The sequence below is a fragment of the Juglans microcarpa x Juglans regia genome, chromosome 3D (genome assembly GCF_004785595.1).
Source record: "Juglans microcarpa x Juglans regia isolate MS1-56 chromosome 3D, Jm3101_v1.0, whole genome shotgun sequence".
Classification (NCBI taxonomy): domain Eukaryota; kingdom Viridiplantae; phylum Streptophyta; class Magnoliopsida; order Fagales; family Juglandaceae; genus Juglans; species Juglans microcarpa x Juglans regia.
In genome coordinates this window covers 21,019,542-21,039,436 of record NC_054598.1, presented here as the reverse complement: position 1 = coordinate 21,039,436, position 19,895 = coordinate 21,019,542, and the positions used below count along the sequence as shown (strand labels likewise).

General features: G+C 33.1%; 2 protein-coding genes across 2 annotated transcripts; both read left to right on the top strand.

Moving 5' to 3' along the window:
• Positions 1–269: 269 nt before the first annotated feature.
• Positions 270–6,492, top strand: LOC121256272 (endoglucanase 5-like). The gene is given in 11 exon segments (XM_041157009.1): positions 270–779; positions 919–1,131; positions 1,716–1,916; positions 2,142–2,228; positions 2,349–2,513; positions 3,065–3,188; positions 3,351–3,517; positions 3,696–4,029; positions 4,739–4,789; positions 6,014–6,169; positions 6,172–6,492. Coding segments are annotated over 11 exon segments (1,860 nt in total). The 5' UTR covers positions 270–554; the 3' UTR covers positions 6,309–6,492.
• A 6,009-nt stretch (positions 6,493–12,501) lies between these two features.
• Positions 12,502–19,041, top strand: LOC121256273 (glutamine synthetase nodule isozyme-like). The gene is made up of 13 exons (XM_041157011.1): positions 12,502–12,763; positions 12,868–12,907; positions 13,028–13,131; positions 13,434–13,482; positions 13,610–13,716; positions 15,903–15,990; positions 16,130–16,258; positions 16,455–16,529; positions 16,629–16,682; positions 17,074–17,111; positions 17,229–17,388; positions 17,516–17,576; positions 18,722–19,041. Exons 1-13 carry the CDS (start codon positions 12,690–12,692, stop codon positions 18,811–18,813), a joined length of 1,071 nt encoding a protein of 356 aa, XP_041012945.1. The 5' UTR covers positions 12,502–12,689; the 3' UTR covers positions 18,814–19,041.
• The last annotated feature ends 854 nt before the right edge of the window (positions 19,042–19,895 follow it).

Here is a 19,895-nt window from a genome sequence, read left to right as displayed (position 1 = left end):
ACCGTTTACCCTCAACAATATTGCCGACCAAACCACACCTACCAACAACCTCAAATAAACAAACAAAATACTTCATGTTCTTACGAGGTCTCCGGTCAGTTGCCTGTGGTTGCAGATTTTTGCGTAGAGGTATGAAAGTAATCGTGCGTCCGTTATTCGCGGTACTTGAGATCATTGGCAGACTTTTTTGTTGGTGCGGCTACACCGTGCAGGTGCAGCTATATAGCACCATTTCTTTTCGACCTCAAACGTGCGCCAGAATAATAATATTTATACGCATAGACGTGGGGAGCTCAACCTCGTGTCGTGTCCTTAGTTCGCATGATGTTTATCAAACACAACGTGAGGGCTACTAATACACAAGCGCACACATACACAAAAAAGTGATCATTAGCCCACCATTTCTTTGATTGATGTTGTAATTTTTCTTCTCCTGATCATTTGTTATATATTTAACATGTTGTATGCTGCAAACGCATTGACAAGGATATAGGCATTAGGCTATTGTTGAGTTTCTGAGTCGAGCAGAGGTCTAGGCCACCGCCAGATCAGTCATGATGAGCAAGTTGATCAAGTTTAAGCCATGCGTCTTCCTAGCGCTTCTGCTTGGCATGTTCCGGTACTTGACGGCAACCACTGCGACGGGCTTCGACTACGGCGAGGCCCTTGACAAGAGCTTGCTGTTTCTCGAGGCACAAAGATCAGGTAAACTTCCAACAAACGATAAGCTAGTCGCGTGGCGGGGCGACTCGGGACTCAAAGATGGGTATTCGCAGGGGGTAAGAGAGAGTCTGCATTTTACTGCAAAAACACGTACACCAATGTCACTTCAATTTTAATGCATGCGTGCCTCTACGCATTATGATGTTGACCGTACGTACGTGTTTTAATTTGTTTTGGGGTGTATTGGGGGGGCAGGTGGACATGGTTGGAGGATATTATGATGCAGGAGATCATGTGAAATTTGGGCTGCCAATGGCTTACAGTGTGACAATGCTTTCATGGGGAGCTATACAGTTCAGGAAAGAAATTACAGAGCTAAACCAAATGGGACGCATGTTATGGGCCATTAGATGGGGTACTGATTACTTCATGAAAGCACATCCACAGCCTAATGTTCTATGGGCACAGGTAAGACTAATGTTCACAAAAACAGGGTTTGGTCACCTATTCATATAATATATATGACTAGAAACTAGGGACCTTTAATTCTTGAAGAAATTTCTTCCCCCCACCCCACCCTTACAAATTGTCACATCTAGTCACTAGCTTTTAAACTGAGAAGTCATCCCAAAAGCATTAATATATGGAAAATACTTTAACTACAAAATGATTATACAAAAGTAAACTCTCAAATTGACGTGACTTAATGTGGTATGTCAGATTGTAAAGTTAAATTTATTATAAAGTAGATCTAATAGATTCTATGAAACCACATCAGTACGTGGGTTTACTTTATATAATCTCTTTATATCTGTAACAATTCTCTATAATAACTAGAATAGTGCATTGATTAATATATACGTATTTGTGCTCATTGATTAATAACTGGAACAGGGCAAAATAATGGTTTGAGTTTAGAATTGATGCCAGAAATAGCTTACACTGTGCATCTAATACGTATATGTTCATTCGCACATATGTACAGCAACAAATTAAAGAAAAAAGAGATCACACGAGGAGCAAGTTTTAATAATTTGGTGTGTAACATTCAGGTGGGCGATGGGAACTCTGATCACTATTGTTGGGAGCGTGCTGAAGACATGACAACTCCAAGAGATGCTTACAAGATTGATGCAAATCATCCTGGTTCGGATGTTGCCGGTGAAACTGCAGCTGCCTTGGCTTCAGCTGCCATAGCTTTCAAGTCTTTTAACTCTTCCTACTCCAATCTCCTCTTAGTTCACGCCAAGCAGGTTAGTCATGTATATATTTTTGTTGCCACACAAGAACAGTACAATATATCCACTTAGTGATGAAGACTAAAATATGCAATAAATAGACAAAGAAATAAATACTAGAACGTAAAGAAACAAGTACATGTGGCAGCAGTTGTCAGCTTTATATGTTGCTAGCACTCCATTTCAGATATCCATAACCTTCAAAAATAATACTATTTATATCCCTGAATTATGTGGCAGCTTTTCTCGTTTGCGGACAAGTTCAGAAGTTTGTATGATGACTCTATCCCGTCTGCTAAGCAATTCTACACATCATCTGGTTATTCGGTTAGTCAAATATATAATCCCTTAACAGAATTACTATTCTTTTTTATCACCATTGATCTTGTCAGCTGCTTCTTGCTTTAGTATATTCTAAATGATCAGCTTCTCTATATTTTGACGAAGGATGAGTTACTGTGGGCAGCTGCCTGGCTGTTTCAAGCTACCAATGATGAGTACTACCTGAAATATGTTGTGGACAATGCTGTGTACTTTGGTGGAACTGGATGGGCAGTCAAAGAATTCTCTTGGGATAATAAATATGCTGGTGTGCAAATCCTACTTTCAAAGGTACATTACATTACATACAATCCAAGAACTCCATTTAATTTAGATAAATGTTCTCTTTGAAAACCAAACAGAAGTGGACTGAGTTCAATAATTTGGAAGATGTTATACGACAAATTTCTCGATGTCAACCCCAAGGGATTGGCCCAAGTGTTGAAAACCTTGATCTTAGGGTATCACTTACTTCAAGGTCTAACACTTTATGAGTACAAACAATTATTTGGATACTCCTGATGAAAAGCTAGCAATTTAACTAGTTTCGTATAAGAAAACTTCTGAGGGTACGATGGACGGAACCGAGATTTACTTTGTAGGGGTGGGTTCAAAGGGCGGGCTCTGGCTTGGAGAGGTTCCGACGTAGAGGGAAAAAAAAAAAAACTTACGATGTCGGAATGGCTTTTGTCATCTATGCAACATCCCTTTTCAATTCGTTTAATTACAATATTTGTTGGAATATATACTAACCTTTGACCAGTAATTAACTACAACTTTCATGTGAATTAAAGCAGTAGACACCTTATTAAAAGTAATTGGATTTCCAACATTTTATGCAGGTACTGTTGGAGGGAAAAGGCGGTGCATACACTAACATATTAAAACAATACCAGGCCAAGGCGAACTACTTTGCCTGTGCTTGTCTACAAAAAAATGATGGCTACAATGTCTACAAAACTCCTGGTTCGTAACCACAAGACTAGAATATATATGTCTCCCTCATGAACAGTGAACAGTACTACTGAATTTCTAGATTATAATGTCAATATTATTAATGTTGCAGTTTGAATCTTAAATGCTAATTAATATAAGGATTATTCCTTGCACGTGTTGTTCGATCAACAGGGGGATTAGTATACGTACGTGAATGGAATAACATGCAGTATGTCTCATCCGCTGCATTTCTTCTTGCTGTCTACTCTGATTATCTCTCTGCAGCAGACGCCAAGCTCACCTGTCCTGGTGGCCAACTTGTTCAACCTCAGGAGCTCCTCAATTTTGCCAAGTCACAGGTACACAGAAATTAAGATCAGTTATATACTTATATATTTACAGTACACCTAGCTAGCTATATATGCTACTTCTACCGACAACCTCAATTTACTCGAATTAGTTTCGTTTCTTTCAATGATCAGTTTACATTGATTTCATCACGTTCGGACGTATGTTAATGGTTGTGCATGCATGTAGGCTGACTACATTCTTGGCAAAAATCCCAAGTCGATGAGTTACTTGGTTGGTTATGGACCAAAATATCCGACTCATGTTCACCACAGAGGTGCTTCAATTGCCTCCATATATGTTCTCCATTCAGCGGTTCAATGCGTGCAAGGTTTTGAGACATGGTATCATCGCTCTGAGAGAGACCCCAATGTTATATACGGAGGCCTGGTGGGTGGTCCTGATAAGAATGATGACTTCTCCGATGACCGCTCCTGTTATGAAGAAACCGAGCCTACACTTTCGGGCACTGCTCCTCTTGTTGGCCTCTTCTCTAAGCTTCAGGGTGCAAATGGTATTTCGGGTGCGTGAGAACCATTTTAATGAGGTCTATTTATATAAAAGTAAACTCATAAACTGATATGACTTCATGTGATGTATTAGATCTCTACTTCACATAAAAAATAACTTTATAATCTGACATAATACTGCATCAAGTTACGTCAGTTTGTGGATTTCTTTCTGTGTAATTCATTTGTGACTAAAGTATTTCTCTTTTAATTATTACCAAATCAACGTCTAAATATTTTAATTAAAAAGAAATTACACAAAAATAATCTCATAAATTAACGTGACTTTACGTGGTTTATTAGATTATAAAATTACTTTTATTATATAATAGATTTAACGGATTACATGAAGTTGCGTCAATTTATAAGATTATTTTTATGTAATTCTTTTGTGGCTATAGCTTGCTTATATAAATCTACATCATCTATTAATATTTTCATAAATTTATTATTTATTTATTTTGTATTGGAACCTTTTCGGTTTCTCAAGTAGTTTTTCCCTCAAAACTTGTCCTCTCTCTTTGATATAAACTATTCTGTTTCTCAACCTTTTTTCTACTCGTATTGAAAATAAACATTTCCTCTAATTTTAAATAATTTTAAAAAAATCATTTCGTTTCCACCTCAGGTTATTTCGATTGCGGGTTTACAAATTAGTTTAGTTAAATATAATTACAGATATTATTCTGTCTGATGAGATTGATCTTGCTTAAATAATTACAGGCCGTTCATACCACACAAAACCACCGTTGTCCGGCCATCAAACAACACCAAGTGAGTAAAACATCATGTCAAAATTAAGTACTTTCTCCTTTTATCCTAAATACATAAAAAGAAATGATAGTTAGCTGAGTGCGCAAGTGTCGTACAATCATTTTGAAAAAATTTAAAAAATATGAGACCCACATGAAAAAAAATTAACTTTTTAATAGTTGACCTATTTTTTTTCAAAACGATTGCACGACACTTACATATTTCACGATTGTATATAACATTACTCATATATAAATAAAAACTAAGAGAATGTTTGGACATTTAGAGTATCTAAGAATTTTGTAAATAGTAGTAAAATTATTTGAGTGTAAATAACTTATTTGGTTTTGGAAAATAAGAGAAATTAAAAATTTTCAACAAAAATATTATAAGTTAAAAACATCGTTTGAATATTATAAATTTTTAATATTATTAATTGATTTTTATGTTTAAATAATGATTAGGTAACAATTATACGAAAAAGTTGAAAATCTAGAATAAAAAATTATTTTATATTTAGATGATGTTTGACAATGAAATTACAATAAATTTTAAAAATGTTGAGAATTTTAGCGTTCAAACATGCCCGCCCAGTCTATTTAGAGATGAGATGAGATAAGTTGAGTTGAGATTAAAGTTAAAAAATTGAATAAAAAATTGTTATAAAATATTTTTTAATATATATTTTTATTTTGTGATTTAAAAAAATTAAATTATTTATTTTATTTTGTGTAGATATTTAAAAAAATTATAATGATGAGATGAGAGATTTTTAAAATTTAAAATTTAAATCTTAAAAACAAACTAAACCTTAATTGCATGCATGCATCCATGCATGTAGTGTAGGAATGATCCCCGCAAAACATTAACTCCCGAAACAAAATCATCTGGTGAGTACTATAAACATAAATGTCACCCGAATTAATTATATAAATTAAAGAACGAGCATGTTTCTTCACAAACAAGCATCCTAGCTGCCAAAACAAAATTAAAAATAGTTAGTATTTTATTAAGGAAAATTCTATATATACACCACAATATCATTCTACTTTCATCCCATTAATTATAGGATCATCCAATACTAATAAATCTGTCACATTTTATACAGTAGGATGAGAGTGTACACTCTTATATTATAAAATGAAAATGAGATGATAGTATGGTGTATATATAGCATTATACTTTTATTAATTTCCCTAGCATGGCCTTGACATGTATATGTTGTCGTGGGTTTCTTGCATGCAGCTGCTCCTATTGAATTCCTTCACTCCATAACCAGCACATGGAGTACTACTGCACAAGAAACGACTCATTACAGGCACAAGGTGGTAATAAAAAATACATCTGGGAAGCCAATTACAGATCTGAAGCTAGCGATTGAAGAACTCTCTGGTCCTCTCTGGGTCTCTCTCCAACTAATAAAAAGAACATCTACGAGCTTCCTCAATGGCAAAAGGTCTTAAACCCTGGCTCACAGTGCGTTTTTGTTTACATTCAAGGAGGTCCTCAAGCTAAGGTCTCAGTTCTAAGTTGGAAGTAATATTAATATTTTACAACTCCAAGCTGGTCCTGTATATGCATGGATGGCGCATGAAATTAAAACATGTGAATTTTCATGAATACATACATGACATGATGATCATGGAGATATTGGACGGCCTACTTTTTTTTTTTTTTTTTAGTCATAGGAATTTATGTTAAACGTCCGGCCTGCGTTTCACCGTCACTACAAGAAGAACGAACTTTTATGACCAATTTATTGCAACTAAAGACTATTCGTAATCAATTTTAGTTGTAAATAGTCATTTCGCTATAATTAACTGGTCACAAAAGTCATTTTTTCTTGTAATGCGTAAAGTACTGAGAGATAAATGAATATACCATATAAATGGAAGTTCATGAAATTAATCATATATATAAGGGATTAATTACCTTTTATTAGTGCTTTTGTAGTTCTAATTGCATGTGACAATGTTTCTATAACTGCATTTGCATTCGGTGCCATAAAGCATGTTTTCTCCTATATTTTAGGAGAAAATTTAAGGTTTTCACTTCAAACCCTCTTCCAGCCGAATCTCTAAAATGGAGATTAATTATTTGGATGCTACAATAGTTTCTCATATTTGGGGATTTATTGTACATCCACAAATCTGATTTCGTGCTTTTTCCGTTATTATTGATATTCTGAAAATGCTAAATGCACTTAAGAAAAACTTACAAAAAACTTACTTTTCCACATGTCAATTATTGATATAATGGAAATCATGAAATTTGAAATTCAAAATTTAAATTTCAGTTATAGTAACCCTATGATTATTCTTATACCCCCATTTACGTATTTTTGCTGAAAATTTTAAAATTAATTTACAACTATTTTCCAATTTTATTTGAGATAACGAAGGATAATCATGGAAAATTATAATTATTTTTTCAAGAAAGTAACATAATTATATTGATTGATTTAAAACAAATTGTAAAATAATTATAAATTAAAAAATTGTAGGCATATCATCATCCGGATTTGCTAAAGCAAGTAAGCCAGTACTGGATTCGTACCCAAGTAAGCAAGAGAAAACTTTAGTAATAGATGGTAAGGGTTTCAATAGTAAAATCTGACCCCTAACATGAGCAAATTTTTCATTTAGGCCCATAAGAAATATGATTACATGTTGATGTTGTTGATATTCTACAAACAAACGAGCAGCTCCACAAGTACAATTTTTAGATGCAGCACATGTACAACAAGGCATCTGATTATAGTTCATGAGTTCATCCCATAAGCACTTGAACTTTCGAAAATAAACACTCATTGAGATTTGATCTTAAAACAAAGAAGAAAGCTGTGTTATAATAGTTGCCTTGAGAAAATTGTTGCTTCAACTCATCCCACATCTATTAGCAGTTTTTGCATATACAATGGTTTCCCCAATATCCCCTAACCACGGAATTAAGAATCCATGATAACACCATGTTATTACATCTATCCCATTTAGCATATGAAGAATTTGTTTCAACTGGCTGAGTACTGGAACCATTGATGAAATCGATTTTGTTCTTAGCTTTCAAAGCCATTTTCATTGATCGAGACCAACTGTTATAGTTGTCTCCTGTGAGCAGATTGGAGACCAAAACCGATTTAGGAGAATCTCCATTTTGGAGATGATATGGACTGAAATCTTCTATATTCGACGAGACAGAGGAGGAAGAAGAAGGAACTTCTATTCTTGCAGCGGAAATTCAAATCTTGTAGAGGATTTTGAAGTAAAACCCTAGGTTATTATTCTTCTGATACTATGATACAACTTCAATCAAGAAGATAAAGAAGATTGAAGGAGGCAAAAGAAATCAAATCTGTTATTATTTTCCTTAAAGAAATACATGGACTTACTCTTTTATTTATATACAACTAAGTCTAACTAACTGATAGTAAAAGACTAAAACAGGATTAACTAAAACAAAATAACTAAAGTATTTAGTAAGGACTAAAAAGTAAAATCAACTTAACAGTATTTACAATAAATATTGACCAAACTGCTTAGGGTTCGTTTGTTTTTAGAGATGAGATGAGATGAGTTGAGATTAAAGTTAAAAAGTTGAATAAAATATTATTAAAATATATTTTTTAATATTATTTTTGTTTTGAGATTTGAAAAAATTGAATTATTTATTTTATTTTGTGTGAGAATTTGAAAAAATTATAATGATGAGATGAGATAAGATGAGATGAGATGTGATGTTCCTTAAAAATAAACGAGGCCTTAATTTAAGGAAAAATTCACGTGGTTGGAGTAGGTCATCGCAGGGTCAAGCCATGCGGAAGATGGGAGTATTTGTAAGCTAACAATCAAGAGTGGGCTGTACACTCTTGGCAGGCTTGCCGGTATATCCATAGCTGTTGTGGTTGAATTTATGCTCTACAAGACAATTGCAGTAGATTCTGTACAATGTTGAAGTCATCACGTGCAGGAAATATATGCTAAGATAGGCTGTAAATATATATAGAAAGAGAGGAAAAAAATAAACATAAAAAGAAATTTTATAAAATTAAATTTAATTTCATATGATGTTTTAGATGTAATTTTACAATCTCCTAAAGCTTGAAGGTTTTGAAAGGATAAATAAAAATAAGTGTATCTTATATTTAAAATATTAACATCCATTTTTAGAGGGGATGAAATTTAATAAAATCAATATCCTTAAAAATGCGTTAATGGAATATGAGTTTTACTACATACAATCACTTTTGTGTACTTTTTGTGTGCTTTACTGATGTAATTGGTCAAAATAATTATTTTATATTAAAAAAATAACACAACCAATCTCATTAGTAGAGTGCAAAAAAAAGTATACAAAAATGACTGTACATAAAATTTTTTATTCTGTTTATAAATAACTGATTGCTAATAAAATTACTTAAAACTGTTATCATTCACTACAGTAAATGGAAGGAAATGCCATCTATATGTATATATAAGAATATTACCGCCAGGTAAAATGGGTAGAATTATGGCCATAATACATTTTATATTTTCTATGAGGAAGAAATTTACTAAAATAAGGCTAGCTAGGTGAGAGAATATAAGATCCATATTTTATAATAGAACAATACTAGTCTTCCTCCAGCTGGGATTTATTTATTTATTTTTACTTTGTGATTAAAGAAATATTTTTTAATAATGTTGTATTTTTTTTATTTTTTAAAAATATTTAAAAGTGTTAAAAAATGTATGTAAAAAAAGAGCAAAAAAAAAAAAAAAACACATAAAATACATTAGCGGAAGCTCCCAACGGTAGTTGTAGTGTTACTCTTTATAATATTATGTGATTAATGTGATCTATTTATGGTATGGTATACATATTTATTTAATATAATATGGGTAATGATACCCTTACATTTCTATTACGATTATTTTACTATTCAATTAATTTTTTTTTCCTTTTTTCTCTTTAAATTTGGATTGAAAATATTAAGAAATTATCTTCTTGTATAATCTAAAAGAAAATAAATTTAATCATTCAACATAATCATGTAATTTAACTAAAAATAAATTCAATTTTATAAAAATTGACTTTCTTGTGCTTTTTTTGTCAATTTTTATAAAATTGAATTTATTTTTTGTTAAATTACATGATTATGTTGAATGATTGAATTTATTTTCTTTTAGATTATACAAGAAGATCATGTTCTGAAATTTTTAATCCAAATCCAAATAGAAAAAAGTGCAAAAAAAATATCTAGATAGTAAAACAATAGTAAAAAATGTGTAAATATATCATTATCTATATAATATTACGTGATGGACAAATTCAATTAGTCTTGAAACCTTAACGGTTGAAGGTAATTAATTACTATCTTTTATGTATATTTATTTTTTTAGGTCTTTTCATGTTTCACTTTCTCTTGGTTGGATATTTTGTGGTTGCCTAAGTATGTATTTGCAATTGTTAGCATAAGAAAAGTAAGAACTTTAATCTAATAAATCTCTATTTGTAATAGAAAAATTCAATTACAAGTCGGTGTAGATAACACACTTAATAAAACATTTACATCATATCAGAGGCGGACCTACATTGATGTTTGCCCCCACCCACATTGATGCTTGGGGGCAATAAAATTTTTAAAAACTTGTTTTAGTATATAGTTTTTTAAAGATGTCTTAATATAAATATAATTTGCCCCCCCAAAACATTTTCAAAAATTTTACTTAGTACATAATTGTCTAGGTTTCTTTTAGTTTTTCAACAATTTTTCATACTCACACCTATTTTTTGTCATTAATAAAATCTCACATTCTCATTTTTTTTCACATCTCATAAGAGAAAAGAAAATATCTTGGTCTTTTTTTATAACCTATTTGGTAAATTTATAACCTTATTTTTCTTATTTATTTACATTTTTGTTTTCAAGTTTTCCACTTACTAATTTATTAATTTGGATTAATTTTGTTAGTAAGTACATATATACTACCATTGAATTAACAATTAGGAGTGAAAGTAAAGATAAAAGCACATAACTATTTCTATCTTAATTTTTATCGTTCACTTAAGTTCGATAAAGCTCGAGTAAGAGGTTCAGATTGACAGCTTGAATAATTTAGTTGTTCCTAAATAACTACCTCATATGATTAATGTTAAATGTTAATAATATACTTTGCTACATTTAATGTTGGTTACCATTCACCTTACATATAATACACTTTGCTAATTGCCCCCACGCACCAAATCTTAGTTCCACCTCTGTATGATATTATTTGATTTGAAAGATAAATTTAAATCATTTAGATAGTACGTTCTACATACCGACTTACAAATAAAATAACTTTTTACAATATACGTTGGAACGAAGACAATGAATAGAAGAGAGAAATGTGAGCAGATTACAAGGTCTGAGTATCCTATACCTGAGTCATAGTAGAAGAATAGCAATAAAATTATATTGATATTCATTTATACCCAAGTTGGCTTTAAAATAATCACAAGATGACAAGCGCACAACAATATATATCCAGTAGTCTTTTGTCTTTGTGCATTGTGGGGGGTTTCTTCTAAGCCAATATATAAGCAATTGCTTACTGAGGGAGAACACTATGTTTGAATCATTGTTTTTGTTACATAGTCCCCCCCCCCCCCCCCCCCCCCTTTCTTTTTTTTTGTTTATTTGTTGGAATCTTTATTTTTTTGCTTTTGGTATATAAGTTTTCTTTTTCGTCGGATTGCTATTTTTATATAACAATTTCCTTTAGGAATTCAATTGTGCATACGTGAAGAGCAGTAGCCAGCCATCCATCCACAGGACCACAGAACAGAGCCTAATCCAAATTCAAAGAGTTTTCAAGTTTCCGTACAAATTTGCATTCTAATACTGTTGCATTTATATTCTAAATTTAAATTAGTATTATTTTTAATAAAATCTACTTTCTAACCAATTATATTGAATGAGTGCGCGTATTAGTACGCATAATCACTTACAATTAAATTTTTTCCAATTGGTTTTTTTTTTTTTTAGAGAAATTGGGTAATTAGATCAATTTGAATTGTGTTAGAGCATTGGCAATGGCCTAGCTGCCAAGTCTAAAATTTGGCTAGAATCTTAACTTTTAGCTATAGTATCAATTTTTGACTAAATGAGTTTACATTAGATTAGCGATCTTAAAGTTAAAATAATAATATAATATAATTTTTTTTTATTTTTTATTTTTACAAATACAATTCATATATTTTCTAAATCTTCATGCTTTGTAGAAATAATGTGTCTACTCTATCAATATTCGCAATAAGTAGAAATAATGTGCATGCCATGCATGTTTTACCATTCAAATAAAGAGAGAAGTGATGAAATAATAAAATATTACTTTCCATTGTGAATAGTAGCTAGTTATATTTGGAGATGACTTAAGATTTACTATAACTCAAGTCTTAAGCTTTGGACCATTGACTAGTCCAATGTGGAGGCTTTTTCTCACATCTAGCTAAAATTTGGACTTACATTGACATTTGACTAGTCCATTACCGATGCTCTTAGATCCCAGTCCATCCGATCCAAATTTCAAGATTTAGGTATTTGATAGCGAAATACTCTCAATTTATTTTATTTTATTATTATAATTTTTTTAAATTTTTATATAAAATATAATAAACAATTTTATAAATTTTTAAATAATAATAATATTAAAAAATAATATTTTATTTAATTATTCTAAAATCATCTTCTCTCACGGTCCATATCGGCTCTTATTTTTCCTCAAAACGTTTCATTTTGTACAGGAACAAAGGTCGCAACTGGCGGGTAGACTTCTTCACCTCTATTTAAGGGACCCAACCAATAACTTCTTCACCCCCCCAAAAGTCTCTCTCTCCCCCCTATAATCTCTCAGCAAAGCAGCCTGTCTCCTCCCTCCCTTGTTGTCAAAAGTCGGCAGCCATGTCTCTTCTCTCCGATCTCATCAACCTCGACCTCACGGAGACCACTTCCAAGATCATTGCTGAGTACATATGGTACCCCTTTTTTCTTGTTTCTCTCTCTTTTTTCTCTTGTAGCACACTCCCATGATGATATTAATCTAATAAGCGCAAATTTTCAATGGTTTTTTTTTTTATAGGATTGGTGGATCTGGCTTGGACTTGAGAAGCAAAGCTAGGGTGAGAGAGCTTTTCTTCTTCTTTCAGCTTCTTTTTTTACTACTGCCACTGTTGTTTCTCTTTTTTTTTTTGGTTGACTTGACTGTATATTCCAATATCTGGGTACTACGTGTCGTTTAGACTCTGCCTGGACCAGTGACAGACCCAGCCAAACTCCCAAAGTGGAACTACGACGGTTCGAGCACAGGCCAAGCCCCCGGAGACGACAGCGAAGTCATCATCTAGTATGCATTCACCTCCCTCCCCCAAACCCAGCAACCTTAATTGATCTTGATCAGCCCCCCATGTATTTGATCTTAATTAAAGTTAGAATCTTTGATGAATCGACGGTCGTGAATCTCGTGATCTACTAGATTGTCTTGAATCTCTTTTCTCCTAAGAATCTTTTATTTATTTATTTCCTTTAAGAGAATATTCCATGTATCTATACGTATTTTAAATTATTATTACTATTTTTTTGGTGGTGGGGGTTGGGTTGGAAATTTCTTTTGTTTGACTCTGGAATCTGCCATCTGGATCCATCCAGTCCTCAGGCTATATTCAAGGATCCCTTCAGACGAGGAAACAACATCCTGGTATTACTGCTATTTATTTATTTATTTTTACATGTGAATGTGTCCCACTTTTGAATTCCAGGCTGGTATTACTATTTATCAATATTTTCTTTTTCTTTTTCTTTTTTTGTCACGAAAATAAAAATAGGTGATGTGCGATGCATACACACCAGCTGGCGAACCAATCCCCACCAACAAAAGGTTCAATGCTTCCAAGATTTTTAGCCACCCTGACGTTGTCGCCGAGGAACCCTGGTACTCTATACAATATATATATATATATACACACACAATATATATATTATATATATATATATATTTTATGCTATTAAATGTTATGTTCAGTGGAATCGGGATTTTATAATCCACAGCGACTCGGAGAGAGACAGAATTCTGCAACATTTTATTTTATAATGTCAATGCCAAGATTCATCCCTTTCAAATTATTTAAACTTATTCAGATAAAAAATTATTAAAATTTAGATTTTTTTTATTGGCACTGGGTGACTGAGAACAAAGTCTCAACTAATCCAGGGTCCGTAGACTCTTAGTAAGGAGTTTTTCGCAAGTACACATTGGGTAATTCAATGGGAAGTTCTCCCAATCTGATGACCCCTAAAAATTATTTGCACCCAAGAGGATTTGAATTTTAGATCTGGAGGGAACATATCATATGGACTGATTTGTCACATTTTAAATAGAAAGTATTTAAGTGGTTGGCTTATGCTATCGCATAACGTGTGATATGCTAATTGATATATAACTGAGATGATAAAATTTAAGATGAATAATAACTTTATTAAAAAATTATAGAGATCTTAATCAATGTATTGGAATTATCGAAAAATATAACAGTACTGCTATGAAAATAATAAAGGCTATGATGAAGGTTCAGCTATGATGAAGGCTATGATGAAAAATATAACTTTGTATTTTTCATTTTTAGTCCAAAATGAAAAATACAAAGTGGTCATCTTTTGTTTTAAGTAAATACTGAGTAGTCAGTCTCGTTAACTATAAAAAACAGTTAATGGCTATGATGAAGGTTCAGCTACCAAGCGGAATGATCGGAGGGGATGGATGTATGGTGTTTGGTTGTGGTAGAAAATTGGTGGGCTCACTTTAGGTAAAAGTCAAGCTTTTTGAGTAAAAAAATGGTATTTGAATCTTTCAAAATTCTTTTTAATGTGTTTTCTAGGCATAGATCCAAATCTCATGCCTTGCTGAATCTTTAAACTTTGGCCAATGGGATGATTCCTTTACATCAGCTTCAAGTGGAATGAGATATTTTATACGTCATATGACTATAAATTAAGATGATATATGGGGCTACTTGATTAAAGTAATTGAGTGAGTTAGGTGAGAGGGTGGGTTGGTGGGTCTCCGTGTGATTGTAAGATCCCATTTGTCTTGCATGACATTTTCTGGGGCCATTCTCTACCTAACACCTTATGATAAATAATTTGGCAAAAATGTTTAGAAATATTGGAGTCAGACCTACTCATTTAAGGTTTGCAGACAAACAAGAAGTGGAAATTACTAGTCTAGTGGAATTTAATGATGATGATATGTAAGAGCTTAACTGGGGAGTTGTCCTCTTCTTTAAAAATAAAAAAGAGAAAGAAAATTGTAGAAGCTTCTATTTCATGTTTGAATATTAGGAGTTATATTGTTTGGTCAACTTATAAGGGAGTATATTTTAACTAGTGTTGTCTATTAATTTACTTCTGAATTATGTCTAAACCTATCATCTGTTCATGAAGGTCTAGCAAAGAAAAGAGGGTTTAAGATTAATTTAATCTTAAATATTTTTTTTGATTTTATTAATGATATTTTGAAAAGTTTTTAATGCTTAATACACTTGGCATTCACGTTGTCTGTCAAATAATACGTGTCAAACTTTCATTGCTACTGATGTAGGGAAATTAATGATTTATTAATAAAATTTTAACAGAAGTACTAATTTGATATTTCTTAAAATTACAGAAAGTAAAAAGTTTAATTAAAAAACACAAGGAGTAATTCAACTTTGAAACAAACCACAGAAACTATTTTTATACTTGGCCCAAGAAAGCAAAGGGATTGGTATTATTAACCAGTGATAGGTATATGTTGCACTCTCATGCTATTAAGAGTTTGCATTTTGCATCTCAAATTATAGGAAAAAAATGATACATGATATATTCAAAGTACAAAAGGTTGTATTCTAATAACAATATCGCCTATTTTACATCCATTCAATGGTTGAGATTAGATGAGGGTGCTATTAGATGGGTCAATTTTAGCAGTTTAGGTTGCAAAGTATAAAACCGACAATTTAAAGATACAAAGTGTATTTAGTTGCATATTGCTTTATGAGTGCATTTATTCCTTTCTATTTAATTACTACAACTTTGTTTTTACTGATTTTGTACTTAAGAGCTCCTCAATTATGTAATTAGGTATGGCATTGAGCAAGAGTACACTCTTCTTCAGAAGGATGTTAAATGGCCTCTTGGATGGCCAGTTGGTGGCTACCCCGGCCCTCAGGTACCTGTTGTTACTACCATTTATCATTGCTATTAGTACTTTTTTTCAGGAATAAAAAAAGAATCCTTATGTTCATTAGCATTTCATAAGATCCTATGAATCAAGCAGTTTAATTCAGTTTTTTTTTTTTTTTTTGTAGGGTCCCTACTATTGTGGTGTAGGGGCAGACAAGGCATTAGGTCGTGATATAGTGGACTCGCACTATAAGGCATGCCTCTATGCTGGAATTAACATCAGTGGAATCAATGGGGAAGTTATGCCTGGTCAGGTGAGCTCAGTATAAAACCTTAAAAGGTTTTATATTCTTTTCCTTTCTTTCTTTTCTTTTTTTCCAATTCCATTGTCAACAGATCACAATTTGTTATTTGTTTTGTTGTGATTGTGATGTTCACAACCTACTTTAAAAGATTTGATCTTCACAACCTCTTTTTGGTAAATGATTGTTATGTGCTGGTGTGAAACAGTGGGAGTTTCAAGTTGGCCCTTCTGTTGGCATTTCTGCTGGTGATCAGTTGTGGGTTGCTCGATACATTCTTGAGGTTCGTCCAAAAGACTAGCTCATGTATAGTTGGCATATGTTTGAACGCTGCTGTATGTGTTTCTCTCTTTCTAATCTTTCAGTCCTCTTGATGAAACAGAGGATCACAGAAATTGCAGGGGTTGTTCTTTCGTTTGACCCAAAACCAATCCAGGTTTGTTTTGCCACATTGTGGTGACTTCTTCTTGGTCAATGAACCTTTTTGTTTCTTTATATTGGTCGCTTCAGCTTGAAATTTAATTATTGATGTTTTTTTTTTTATAAGTAAAATTTAATTATTGATGTTCTTATCGTAGATTGCTTTTGTGTGATTCAGAGTTCTTGGAATATTGCAATTTGAAACCCCATCAAACAATTTCATAGTGTCCAAATTTATTCTGTGCTGAACACTCTCAATTCTCCTTAGATTCATAATTCTAATGAGCCAACATTTGCACTGAAGTTGGCTTATGATTTCATGAAAACATCATCCTGTTTTGTGGTGCTTGCCTAATGCAAGTTCCTTTTGGTTTTTTTTTTTTTTTTTTTTTTCCTGACAATATCAGGGTGACTGGAACGGTGCTGGTGCTCATACTAACTACAGGTGGATGCTTATACAAATTCCGTTTTGAATTCCTTGCTTCTGCAATGTGGCCATTTAGTACAAGTCAATATTATTGTAGAGCAAGTTCTGATCTTTTGGTTTGCTTTCTACTCTTAGCACCAAGTCAATGAGAAACGAAGGTGGCTTTGAGGTGATAAAAAAAGCTATTGAAAAGTTGGGTGCGCGGCACAAGGACCACATTGCTGCCTATGGAGAAGGCAATGAGAGGAGATTGACAGGCCACCATGAGACTGCCGACATCAACACTTTCTCTTGGGTAAGTTCAACATTTATATATTTGTATCTTTGTGTGTTTGCATGTAGTTTTTTGTTCTTTGCTTGTTTAGATAATTCATATATACTATGTCATTGTTTGACTAAACCTTGTTTAATCCAAAACACAGGGTGTTGCAAACAGGGGTGCGTCTGTCCGTGTTGGTCGTGACACTGAAAAAGATGGAAAAGGTTTGCATTTGTTTGAGTTTCTTACAACTCCATTTCTCTAAGCATGTTTCTTTTCCATGATGAGAAACCCCAATAAAAAAGATTAAGAATTGACGAATTTGCAATAAGGAAGGTTCTGCTTAGAGTTGGAACGCACCACAGATTTCCTCATAGGACTGGAAACACTACAGTACAAACTAGTTGTCTCTTCTTCCCCAATTTTCTTCACACCTCCAATCTATTGAGACCGTTTACCAGAAATGCTCCTATATTAGCACCAATTATCAACTACCATTATCAATAAAAACAATCCATTCATCATAAACTATCCATTATCAAATAGTAACTATCGTTGAACAAAGGACCCACAACATGCATGAACTACCTCATCCACCACGTGTGGCCTGCTATAGAGATGAGCCTCATTTTCAAGGTTCTTGCTTGGATAATAATTATAGAGGTGTTTAATGATATGCTCTTTCAAGTTGTCTGGATTGACCCAAAGAACAGTACTCAACTTGATTTGTTGTCTTGCTGGCTTCAAATGGTCTCCAACAAGTTGTTTAGGCCCCTTACCTTTCCTAACACTCAAAAGTACCAGAGTTATATCTCCTTTCCCAACAGGGATGGCGGTTATTGAGTGAAAACTTTTGCAAAAGCTCTATTTTACACTATGTTGCAGATGTCATTGTAGTTCTTATTTAGGAATAGTTCAATTCTCCGCCATCTTTGTTAATAATATGAGAAGAATCCTTCCATATAGAACTGAAGGACGGTAGCTCAAGATGGCTATTGGGTCCCCTACCCCCTGAGGATTTCTTTTCTCTTAAAATGTCATTTACCCTCTGCATCCTCTGCGTGGTAATTGGGCTTCCATTTTTAGACTGGATGCCTTTGTGCACTTCATGCATATTTGTTTTGTGAGTCTTTTCCTTGTTGTATCATAGATATGACTGCTACCAATCTGTGGCAACCTCAATAAACAGAAATGAATTATTTTTCTTGATAGGATTCTATTGGTATTATCATTTTGGCATATCTTTCTAGTGTGTGATTGAAGGAAGCTGAGGCCTTTCCAGAGATGGGTTCATAGAATTAAATTAAAAGAAAATCATTTCGTACTACCACTGACTTACGTTCATAATAATCTTTATCGCAATTGGTAGGTTACTTTGAGGACCGGAGGCCAGCATCTAACATGGATCCATATATTGTCACTTCCATGATTGCTGAAACCACAATTCTCAGGAAGCCTTAGAAAGGATATTGAAGATTGGGAGATAAGAGGAAGGTGGGAGGAAGAAGGCTAGTATCAAATTCATGTGAATAATTGTCTCTCTCTTTGTCTTGGGGGGAAAAAAACTCTCTTTATGCTTTGGATTGGTTCAATGCTGTTGAAACTTTGGTGTGTTTTCGGGGTTTTAGTCTTGCTAAATGTTGAATTGTCTACTCTCTGGTTGTCTTTATGGCAATTTAGTTATGTGAATCTCTCCTGTATGGTTGGTCAGCTTCAAGTTTTGACCAATCTTCCACACAGATGATTTATGTGGAGTCGCGAATGAGTGTGCAAGACAAGCAAATCCTCGGTGCCACGGGACACCGCTAACATGGTGGGACTGGGGTGTCACTTAGACCTTGTTCTTACAATGTTGGTTCATTTATGGTACCCTTTGGATATCTACCATGACTGCACTGAATATATTTGTGCCTTCCCATGATTGTTGTGTTTCTATCTATCTCCTTTATGCAATATATGTGGCTGTGTATTGGCTAATGGTTCTTCTTGCTTTAGTGGCTCCACTGCATGCCTAACAACATGAACTTTTCTTGTTCATTTCTCTGTCTTTAATACTAATTGTTATGTGTCGGTATTCTATTTTAGGATCCTTATGGAAACCCTCCAAGACACACATGTTGTCCGTGATAACTATCAAGATCAATGTAATGTTTTATGATGTTGGCATTAGTACTTTACAACTAATGAAGATATGAAAAATTCTATTTGCAAATTCTCTACATGATTCATATGTCAGACTGGGAAATTTCAAATTTAACATTAAAATATTTTCCAAAACTAAATATTTTGTGTAAAAATAAATATTACAAATTAAAGTCATGATTTTATAAGATGGGTTCATGGTCATCGTATTGTTGTTTTTTCAATTAGAAAAGTTATTTTGTAACAGACCTTTTGATGGGACACCCTTTGTGCTAATGCTATGCATTATTTGGATTTAGGACCCTTTTTCATTTTTCAATAGTTTTCCTGTGATTTGTGAATTGTAGTAAGATTGTTGAGTTGAGTTGATATAAAATGGTTTTTAAATATTTTGTGTTTGG

Excerpts from the sequence above, each read along its gene's own strand:
- LOC121256273 (XM_041157011.1), top strand. The coding sequence starts at position 12,690 with ATGTCTCTTCTCTCCGATCTCATCAACCTCGACCTCACGGAGACCACT. Across the intron at positions 13,717-15,902 it reads GTTGTCGCCGAGGAACCCTG|GTATGGCATTGAGCAAGAGT; the intron begins GTACTCTATACA and ends TTATGTAATTAG. Across the intron at positions 17,389-17,515 it reads ACATCAACACTTTCTCTTGG|GGTGTTGCAAACAGGGGTGC; the intron begins GTAAGTTCAACA and ends TCCAAAACACAG.